Source organism: Lithobates pipiens, unplaced genomic scaffold, assembly GCF_037356315.1.
Source record: "Lithobates pipiens isolate NorthernLeopardFrog02 unplaced genomic scaffold, aLitPip1_a1.2 Scaffold_22, whole genome shotgun sequence".
Lineage (NCBI taxonomy): Eukaryota > Metazoa > Chordata > Amphibia > Anura > Ranidae > Lithobates > Lithobates pipiens.
In genome coordinates, this window is record NW_027507784.1 from 180,842,941 (window position 1) to 180,854,821 (window position 11,881).

General features: G+C 40.5%; 1 protein-coding gene across 1 annotated transcript in view; it reads right to left on the reverse strand.

Moving 5' to 3' along the window:
• SLC40A1 (solute carrier family 40 member 1) overlaps positions 1 to 10,056 on the reverse strand; it is a 106,922-nt gene extending 96,866 nt beyond the window's left edge. The window contains exons 1-2 of the mRNA XM_077448700.1: positions 9,751 to 10,056; positions 9,415 to 9,482 (exon numbers count right to left, since the gene is read on the reverse strand). Of these exons, the coding sequence (XP_077304826.1) occupies positions 9,415 to 9,482; positions 9,751 to 9,790 (108 nt within the window). The 5' untranslated portion in view covers positions 9,791 to 10,056. The remainder of the gene's footprint in view (positions 1 to 9,414; positions 9,483 to 9,750) is intronic.
• Positions 10,057 to 11,881: the final 1,825 nt, after the last annotated feature.

Sequence of the window (11,881 nt, forward strand, 5' to 3'; positions counted from 1 at the left end):
TATACCCATCTTAACTCGTTTATTATGGACACCACAATAGAGGGAGACTCTATCTTCTGCAGCAGGAAGAGTGAGCACAGCCACAAACTCTAGCAGTGACATTTTGTGATGGAGCCCAAAATAGATAAAAGAATGAGTGAGTGACTAGGCTCATCACTTTGCATATAACTGAAATCATATAAATAATATAATATTATAAAAGCAGAAAGCGGATCCTTTCTTTTGCCTTCCTCATGAGCATTAGAAACAGGTAACAGCTGTAATCCGTGTTCTATGGGCAACTCGCACTCTTTCCTTTCAAACAATGGTGATACATGAGTATCTTGGAGAAGACGGCAAACAAGACGCTCCGTCCCCAGGGAGAAGGTGCATGGAGCAGGATCGTATAACCACCTTCAGTATCCTCAAGCAGTACACATTTTAAAACTACAATATAATGTTTTACAAGGGTAAGGGTACATAGGATGCTGGAAACCTCCTGCATGGCTTTGACTGTTCTTCCCTTCCCATTTTAATAGATTGTAAGCTCTTCTGAGCAGAACCCTCTTAATTCTCTTGTATTTTATTGTACTGTAACTGTATTGTCTCCTTTTTATATTGTAAAGTGCTGTGTAAATTGTTGGCGCTGTATAAATCCTGAATAATAATAATAATATTTTAGGGTTATTGAATCCTAGAGCTAGATGTTTTCTCTGCTTGGATTGAAGAAACTGATTTGTATTAGCAATTAGCGTATCCATGGTGAAAATGTACAATCATATATTCATTTCCACACTGCATTTCAATTATTGCTAGCCTATTGTGTCACACATTACATAGAGCCTGCCTTCTGAAAAACAGAGGTGCTAAGTGGAGGAGTTTTCAGGAGGCGGCGCCAGTACAGGAATCACTGTTTGCAGGCAGCAAGGCACTATGGGATGTGTAGCTCTTATGCTGCTTTCACACTGAAAGCATTGGGCGTTTCGGTCGATAGCGGGACACTTTTAACCCCCAAAAAGGGGTTAAAAACTGCCATGGTGAGGCGCTTCCAAATCGTTTTTCAGGCGATTCGGAAGCGCTGCTCATTCATTGCAATGGGCAGGGGAGTTTTGGGAGCGCTCTATACAGCGCTCCCAAAAATGTCCCAAAGATGCCACTTGCAGGACTTTTCAGAATGTCCCGCAAGCGCACCGCCTGGGTGTAAAAGCACCCATTGTAATGAATGGGAGGCAGTTTTCAGACGCTTTACAGGCGCTATTTCTAGCGCTAAAATACTTGAAAACTGCCTCAGTGTGAAAGGGGTCTGAGAAATGCAAAGTAAACAGCAAAGGAGAAGCTGAAAAGTATGCATGGAATCCAGGAAGGTGTTGACAGATATGATCAGCAGACCTCACAACATGAAACTTAAATGGGGTTTAAAAATACCTACTGTTTGTATTGCTATTACAATTCAGATTTTATCAAATGAAAATGTATGCTGTGACCATAGAACTCTTAACCATTTGCCCTCTGGAAGTTTTACCCCCTTCACGACCAGGCCATTTTTTTGCGATATGGTACTGCGTTAATTTAACTGACAATTGTGTGGTCGTGCGACGCTGTACCCCAATAAAATTTATGTAATTTTTTCGCCACAAAAGCTTTCTTTTGGTGGTATTTGATCACCTCTGTGGTTTTTAGTTTTTGCGATATAAACAAAAAAAGAGAGACAATTTTGAAAAAAAAACAAACAATATTTTTTACTTTCTGCTATAAAATATACCCAATAAAAAAAAATGTAAAAAAAATCTAATTTCTTCATGAATTTAGGCCAATGTGTATTCTGCTACATTTTTTTGGTAAACAAATCCCATTAAGCACATATTGATTGGTTTGCACAAAAGTTATACCGTCAACAAGCTATGGGATAGATGTATGGAACTGTAATTAGTAATGGCAGCAATCAGCAACTTATAGTGGGACTGTAACATTGTGGCAGACAAATCGGTCACTAAGTGACACTTTTTGGGATCAGTGACACCAATGCAGTGATCAGTGCTAAAAAAAAATGCACTATCACTGTACTAATGAGACTGGCAGGGAAGGGGTTAACATCAGGGGTGATTAAATTAAATGTGTTCCTAGGGAGTGCTTTCTAACTGTGTGGGAGTGCTTGTACTGTGGGAAGGCGAAGATGCTTAGCAGAAACACAGGCTTACTACCTCTCCTTCTCACAGAACAGTGATCTGCCTTGTTTACATAGGCAGGCCACCATTCTGTCTCTTTTGGGAACGATCGGCGGATGTCCGCCGGACCCACTGATTGGCTCCTGCTATGTCCAATCACAGCAGAAGCGGGTCACTGGTGGCGCGCCCCAGACCAGGAAGTGCAAGATCACATACAGATATGTGATTTTGCACAGGAAAGCTGCCTTGCTACAGTATATATACAGAATACAGTTGGCAAGCAGTTAATATATATCTAACTCCAAAAACAAAAATATAATATATTGCGGCTTACTAGTTCTTAGATGCATGACTGCATTATTTTTTATTTTTTTATGTTTCTTCTTTTTTTTTATCCCGTCATCCTGCCAGCAACACAATAAATGTCCTACAGGTGACAACGCTCGCTTTCTGTACTATATCTATGGGGGAGCAGTGTTGTTACTTGTGGTTACCTCCTTCTGATTTGGTCTACAGAACTCCTCCCCCTCCCCTCATATCCTATATCGATAACATAGGAGGGAAGTATTCTAAAGTTCACAGACTGGAAATGTTACAAGCTCACGGGATTTCTGATAAGATCAATAGACATTTCTTTCTGTATTGTAGAGTTAAAGAAACTAAGCAAGGGGAAACATTCATACCTAACATACACATTGTTGAAGACTAAGCATGGGAAAATACGCATACCTGACATACACGTCAATATAAAAATTCCACTCTTATGCTGCGTACACACGACCGGACTTTTCGACGGACTTGGTTCGGCACACAATCCGATGGATTTTGCAGCTGAGATCCGCAAGACTTTCAAACGAACGGACTTGGCCTCACACGATCACTCCAAAAGTCAGACGGATTCGAACACGATGACATAGAATAAGGAAGTTCATAGCCAGTTGCCAATAGCTGCCCTAGCGTTGGTTTTAGTCCGTCAGACTAGCACACAGACAAATGGATTGTCTGCTAAAAGCCGAGTCCGGCAGTCTTATTTCTAGGTCCGCCGGACTTTTGGAAAGAAAAAGTCTGCTGGAGCCCACACATGACTGAATTGTCCGATGGACTCTGGTCCGCCGGAAAGTCCGATCGTGTGTACACGCATTAGGTGAAATAGCAAAAAAAAAAAAAATCGGGTTTATTGTGGAACTCAGCAGAAAACCTTAACTATTAATGCTCAAAGTTTCTATAGTAACAAACAGACCACTATATCACTAAGGTATAGGTCAGCCATTCCTGATTATAACACATGAGTTCTTTTATAGACGAATATGTTACTTCTATGTTTTATCAAATAATCTAAGAACACCATTGGGTATATCCAATAAAGAGTGCGGACATTTTTCTGACCCTGCCAGCTAATTCAGTAGACAATGAGGAACTGTAAGCCTCCCGACTTCCTCCAATCAGCTCTCAGCTGCCCATCTTGATCTGACTCTCCACTGTCCTCCTGTTCCTCCACCCCTGGTTCCTTCCATACCAGTCCATGTGTCTTCCCACCCTGCCAGCCTAAATTCAAGCCAAATATTCACCCATCATGGCCCCCTCCCTAGTTCAATGGGGGTGGGCACCCCATTCACATAATGTTTAAGGCCCCTTTCACACATGCGGACGATATGTCCGTATTTCATCCATCCGTTTGCGGATGAAATACGGACATACATTCATCCCTATGGGATAGCGGGTGTCTGCGGATGAGCATCCGCAGACACCCGATTTCGTCCGCCTCCGCAACAGTCCGATTCTGCAGACGGAGGAAAATCCTATTTTTCTATCCGTCTGCAGAGCGGATCGGACAAACGCGGACAGACGGTCCGTGCTCGTTCGATCCCCATAGAGGAGAGCGGAGAGCTGGCAGGGCGGTCTCCGCACAGTGTGCGGAGACCGCCCTGTCCGCAGCCAGCTCAGCGGGGACAACGGAGCGATCCCCGCTGAGCGAGCGGATCTTCACGGGGCGGATCATTACTGATCCGCCCCGTGTGAAAGAGGCCTAACTCATGTCTCAGACTTCAGCTCTCATGTTTTCAGATAAGGAACAATGTAAGAACTAAGAAATTAAATTGTAGCCCTAGGGGCAATCATTTCATGTGCACAACTAATGCCCTCTAAGCATGCCAACTACTCGCTCTACAAGTCAACACGCTTCACTCAGCTGCCTTAAAATGAAGCGATGATACAAACTTTAAACACTTATAATTGTCAATATTATAATTGTAGCATTTATTAGTAAAATATATACACAGTAATATACATTTTGGGCTTATTTATTTCAGTCACATAATTATATATACAGTATCTTATGATTCAATGGTTTCTGGACTAAATATGTTTTTATTTTGTGACAGTCTTCTTGTTTGGTGCTGTGTTAGGGCTCGTGCACACAGGACATTTTTACAGCTGCTGTTAGGGGCGTTTAACATTTCTTTTTTAACTGCTTCTAAAAGCCCCTCCATGTTAGCCTATGTGTCCATACACACATAAACTGTCAGAGGTGTTTGAAGGCATAAGCGTTTAGGGGCAGTAGAAAAAAAAAATGACAGCCTGTGCTTCCCGGAGCAGTAAAAACGAAAAACGCCCAAAAACACGGCAAAACTTGACAAGCCACGTTTGAAGTTTTTAGGTGTTTTTACATTATGGGGGGTGTTTTTAATGAAAAAACTTGCAAAGACGCTAATGTAAAAACACGGCTAATTGTGAAAAAACTAGCGTTTTTAGCGCTGCTGTAGCGCAGGTGTTTTTAAAAGGTCCTTTGTGCATGACCTTACTTGTTAATGGGTTTTTATTTAAAGTTTAGGTATGGTAACTTTTACATTGCTCCCACTTGGACGTATCTATGTATGTATGTTTGTATGTATATACCATACCTGTGGGATCCTCCTGGAAGCTGGAAATCAATATAGTAGGCACCACTATTACTGGGACTGCCACTGGCTTTTGGGTCCCATGCCGAATGGCTGCCCTGCTGCTTGCTAAACACAGGAGGTCACTTGCTCATCACAGGTGCCAATCAGAGAACACTTTGCATTTTCTCAATGAAGTCACCATCACCACCTCATCCAATCAGAGAACACTTTGCATTCAGTGAGAAAATGCAAAGTATTCTCTGAATGGTGCCCATGCCAAGCGATCTACTTCCTATTTTCAGTAAGCAGCAAGGCAGCCACTCGGCATTCACTGTAGCAGCAATGCCTACTACAGTGATTTCCGGCTTGCACAGGGATTCCACAGATATGGCAAATACATACTTACATTGGTCCAAGCTCAACCAATGCAACTTCCACTTGCAGCCAAATCGGAATAATACCTCCTTTATGTTTGTTACATGTTCCCATTCACATAACATACCTTTAAAAAATATTTAACAATTGCTGCTTACCTTTGTAAATGTTTTTTTCCTCTTTTATTCACTGTAATGTTTAAGAGCAGGCTGGGGATATTTACCATAACCAACCCTAAATGTACTTTGCTAACAGGTCTCATTATTAGTAGTAAACTAGATTGGCACACTGCTGGTTCTAACAGAGGGTTAAACAGAGGGTTAAAAAAACGAGACGCTGACCTGCTTTGTAACAATCTCTTGGTCAGTGGGGACAGGATCACTGAAATTTAACAAACATCCAAAAGGTAGGAAATATTATTTTTTAATTGTCTTTAGGTATGTTATGTGAATAGGAACACAAAACAAACATATAGCTAGTTTAAAATTTGACTGCAAAAGTGGAAATACGCTTTAAGATCATGTGATGTACCTGGAAGTCTTGTTACTCCTAACAGTTTTATTGTTCTCATTCTCTATATTTCAAAAAATAAAATGTTCATAATGTTAAAATAATATGTATATTAAAAAAGTGTCGTGGGTACATAAGTGCCCAGTGCCATGATTATTACAATGTCCAGTGATGGTGTCCTGCTCCCATGCTCTCCATTGCATTATATATAATGCAGAATGAACAAATATTTGAACAACCAAGCTGCAAATGAGTGACACCTTTGTCATGGATTTGTACATGGGTTAGACACAAACTGCTGCGGGGAAATCTCACCAATGAAGTTTGGTAAGGCTATACAAAAGGAGCTGGCAGGTCCTAAATATTTTAAGTGGAGGCAACTTTTAAGAAGAAATTAGAAAACCACATTAAGGGGGGATTTTACTATAATTAGAGCAGACAGAATCTGGTGCTACTGTGCATGTTAACCAGTCAGCTTCTAGCTTCAGTTTGTTCAGTTGAGCTTTAAAAAATAAAAGCTATAAGCTGATTGGTTGCCATGCCCAGCTGCTCTATATTGTAAAATCCCTTTTACATATATAATATAGGAGCAGATATTAAGGGGAACTTAATAAGACTAGACCAGGACCAGACTGAATCTGGAGCAGCTATGCATTGCAGCCAATCAGCATTTATCTTTCATTTTCAAAGCTTAACTGAATAAGCTGAAGATAGAATTGATTACTATGAACAGCTGCTCCAGATTCTGTCTACTCCAGTTTTAGTAAATGTCCTTCTATGTATATACCATAATATAGGATCAGAGATGAACTTCCCACTGTCAAATGATAGGCAAGAGAACAGAGTAATTGACATGATCATGGGGGCAGCTGAGCATGGCAACAAAGCTTAAAGCGGTATTAATTAAACTAAAAAGCAAACACGTATTATATTGTAGCTTAACAATTCTTAAATGTGGTGGCTGCATTGGTTTTCTTTTTAAGGCTTTCTTTCCTTTATTTTTACCTGGTGATCCTGCTAGTAAATCTTTTAAAACAAAACAAGCTGTACTGCAGATGTAGCAGTTCAAAGGCTGAAACAAACCATTTTACACTGAAAGGTGTGCTTACAAAAATCTGCTTTTATTTATTCTATGTAAAAGCCTTAATCCCAAATGGTAAAAAAAAACTGTTGCTGTAGCTGCTTAAAAAGTGTGGGCTAAAGTTTGGCTTCAATTTGTTAGTGTATCTAAATCTTCTAGTTCATCTAACACTACTCTCACCTCTCACTGACAATGCTGCTTTAGAAAGGTGCCTCCTGTGCTCCTTCATCCAGATACAGGAGTTGTGTTACTGGTCAGATCACCAGGTGAAAACAGAGGGAAAAAAGCCTAAACAAAAAAAAAAAAAAAGAAAACAAATGCAGCCACCACATTTAATGATTGGTAAGCTGCAATATATTACATTTTTGGTTTGGAATTAATACTACCTAAACTGAACAAGCTGAAGCTAGAAGCTGATTGGTATATAATATATAATAATGTATAATATAATATAATGATAAGAATAAACTTTAGTTTATATAGGACCTTTAAAGGTGGCTTCTCAAAGCGCTTTACAAGGAAAACACAAGAAATACACAGGATAACATAACATAAGGGAAAAAGGACAGTTAAGTGAAAGCTTGTCTAAAGAAAAACCTTTTTACATTTGATTTGAATGAGTTTAGAGAAGACAACTCTCTGGTGTTCTTAGGAAGTGAATTCCAGAGTTTTGGAGCATAGCAGGAGAAGGCTCTGTCCCCCATTGAGTGTAGGTGAGTAGGGGGGACACAATGTAAACCACAATTTGAGGATCGAAGGTTACAAGAGGGGGAGTACATTGAAAAAAGTTCAGAGAGATAATAGGGTGCCACGGCATGAAGAGCCTTGTAGGTGAACATGAGGATCTTGAATAGGATAGGGGTAATATGATCACATGTACCAGACCTTTTCAGGATTCTTGCTTCAGAATTTTGGACATATTGAAGTCGATTTATAGTGGATTTAGGTACACCAGCGAGTAGAGCATTGCATTAGTCAAGTCGTGAGAACACAAATGTATGGATCAACTTTTCAGCTACAGTGAATGATAGCATAGGACGGAGCCGAGCAATGTTTCTTAAGTGGAAAAAAGATGTTCTGACAGCATTTTGTACATGTGGCTCAAAGGTTAAACTAGCCTCAAATATCATCCCTAGACTATACACAGCTGCTCCAGATTCTGTCTGCTATAGTCTTAGTAAATTCCCATATAGATATATAATATAGGATTAAGGCACGTACACACAATACGAAAATCGGAAAGTCAAATTTTGTCCGAACAATGATCTGACGATTTTTGGATCGTTGGTACGGTGATTTCGACAGCCAATCCCAATTTTTTGTCTGACAAAAGCTGGATGTGCAGACTATAACATTTTTGTTGGATGTGAATTCAATGGGGTTTATTTACTAAAGTCAAATCCATTTTGCACTGAAAGTGCACTTGGAAGTGCAGTCGCGGGGGGGACATGCAAGGAAAATAAAAAACAGCATTTTAGCTTGCACATGATTGGATGAGAAAATGAGCAGAGCTTCCCCTTATTTCAGCTCTACCCCTTAGATTTAGAGTGACTACACTTTCAAGTGTACTTTCAATGCAAAGTGGATTTACCTTTTGTAAATAACCCCCAATGTCAGATTTTCATTTAATCAGTATGGTTTTCATCCGAAAAATATCGTAAGAGCAAGATGCATGCTCAGAAACGAAAGAACACATAATAATTCAATAAAAATCATTTTAAAAAAAATAAAAGAAAAAAAATAAAAGAAAAAGAAACGAAAGAACACATAAAAATTCAATAAAAATCATTGAAAAAAAAAAAAAAAAAGAAACGAAAGAACACATACAAAACTATTTAACAAATGACATCACTTCTGAAGTTGAATTCTATCGTACGAGAATTTTGGTATGGTGAGTAACCTCTTCACTTTCGACATGAGAATAGCGTGCAACAAAAAACGGACGACCGTTCGTTTGGAAATACTGGTCGTGTGTACGAGGCTTAAGATATGTTCGCACTGACAAATGACGGGCTGGGAACAATCAGAGTAAATCATCACAGAGAGTTTTCTTCTACATTGCTTCTGCCCTTTTTTCCCACCTGCACTAACAGGGAGGAAAAGGTAAGGACCGATGTCGGCTCACATGTAATTCTGTACGGGAAGTTTATCAAAACGGGAGCAGACAAAAATCTACATCAGCTTTACATGGCAACCAATCATATTCTATATTTAATTGTCAAAGCTTAGCTGAACAAGCTGAAGAAAGAAGCTGATTGGCTGCGAGGCACAGCTGCTTCAGATTCTGTCTGCTCCAGTTGCCCCCTTGTGTATGCAATGCATGTAAACAAAAGAGTGACATATATGTATTTCCTCTCTCCCCAGAGTGTGTGAGAGAGAAGACAAAGGAAGCCTATGTACAAATAGATGATAATATTATACTCACCCATGTGGATAAAGAGTGTCCCAGGTACATAAGAAACTTTGCAGATGTCAGGTAGTTGGCACAGGATCCTACAACACCAGAAGGGAAATGACATAAGTGGAAGAAGAATGTACATATCCTATACAATGGTCCTATATAATCATTTTATATACAATGACCCTATATATGATGATCCTATATATGATGCTCCTATAGAACGATTCTATACAATGATCCTCTACACTAATCATACACAATGATCCCACATATAATGATCCTATATAATGATCCTATACAATGTATACAATGACATATGCAGAATCCCAGAGGAAGACTGTAAGTCCCCTAGACACTTACCGCAGCATCCTGAGCTATTCGGCTCCACTGATGATGACATGATGATGATTGTAATACACTAACAATATCCGATCGTTCTCTCTCTCTGTGTGTCAATAGCCAATAAATCAGGAAAGGGATCGAACGAAATTACTCTTTTTTTTTTTCTTTCCAAACTTAGCTATCACTGTAGCTGAAGTTGGAAAGTGGAAGCCTTATAGAAAGTCCTTGTATGAAGGGGATCAGGACAGTGTGAAGAACCCCCTGTCCCCCCTTCCTCCTGTCACCCCTCACACAGCGATCCTCGCTCTTCTGTTTACAGCTCTCCCAGTTCTCCTTTATAGGACGTCTCCCGGCTCCTCCAACAGGCTGCTTGCACACGGCAACGGCACTGGCCAATCACAGAGCGGAGATCTGCATAGTTCCCGCCCCCCGGAGCCGACCCTGCATTGCAGACTGCGAGTATTGTCGGCGATACCCTGAGGGGTCATGTGACCGGTGCCTTAGGCTGTGCAGTCCGGGTGGGTTGTCGGCTGAGGTGATAAGTCCATAGGAGAAGGGATTAGCGGGTCACTATCAGACATTTGTTTTTTTTCTAGGCAGCTGAGGGGACCATGTCACCTGGAGCACAAGGTTCACCAGTTCACCTGTCTGTCAGCTTCAAGTTGAAGGGTTCAGTTGGGGTGGATAGTGTGAAGGTCCAGCCATGGAAGTGGGGTTCTGTGGAAGAGTAACTGAGTGTGGCTAAGGCCTGAGGTGATGGTTCGGGGAACTTTACAACAGCGAATGTCATATAAATGTGTGAGTGGGGCTGTAGTACAGGGGAGAATGTACCCCAAGTGTTTATATATATATATATATATATATATATATATATATATAAATAAAGTATATTTTTTCAACAAAAAAAAGTTTGCTTAAAAGAATAATGGTGCCCACACACTAGACAAAAAATCGTTTGAAAATCTGGCATTTGCACAATTCATTAATTTTTCATCCAGTTAATGGACACAAATCGAAAATCTGTTGTGATTTTTTTTTAACCAAAAAATCAAAGGAAAAGTTTGGAAAACTGCCAACCAGCCAATAAATTGTAAGGTTAATTTGTTTCTCATACGTTAAAAATGGAACTCTTGACACTGTGCACACATGACCCAGAAGAAAAAAAAAAACGAGAAACTCATCCATTTATGTCCATTGAATGATTTAGCATTCCAAATTCGGTCATGACATGGTGGCAATATCATTTTCTCACACCACTGTGTAGCTATAGTGCAGGCTTACTTTTCCAGGAGGGCCTACATGGACAATCAATAGATGACAGCGCACTCTATGATTGATGAGTCCTTCGGACCCAGCTGATCACAGATCAGGGTAAAGGGCCAGTCACAGTGGCCCTTTACCACGTGATCAGCTGTGTCCAATGACAGCTTATCATGGATGTAAACACAAGCCGGTTATCAGCTTTTCTTTCCTCACTCTGCCGATAACCAGCTTGTGTTAAAGGGACAATGGCACTGATAATCAGTGTCCTGATTATCAGTGCAGTCCCAACAGTGCCGCCAATCAGTGCCTCCTCATCAGTGTCACCTATTAGTGCTGCCTATCAGTGCTACCTATCAGAGTCAGTCAGTGCCGCCTATTTGTGCAGCCTCATCAGTGCCTCCTCTTCAGTGCCGCCTCATTAGTGCCACCTATCAGTGCTGCTTCATCGGCGTACATCAGTGAAGGAAGAAAATAACCCTTTTGCAAAGTTTTAGAACAAACTATGAAAATTAGTTTGTGGGTTTTTTGTCAGCTTAGTAAAAAATAAAAAAAAACAGTGGTGATTAAATACTACCAAAGAAAGATCTATGTGTGTGAAAATATGGGTACAATTTTGGCTAAAATGAGAATCACATTTTTTTTGCTTAGAATAATGATCACAATTCTCGCGGTGTAACATCTTTCACATTATACAAAAAAATTGGGCTAACTTTACTGTTTAGTTTTTTTTAAATTCCTTAACCAGTTGCCGACCGCCGCACGCCGATGTACGTCGGTACAATGGCACGGGCAGGCATAAGGACATACATGTACGTCCCTTGCCTCCCGCGGGTCGGGGGCCCGATCGGGCCCCCGCCCGGTGCCTGCGGCGGTCGGTATTCGTACG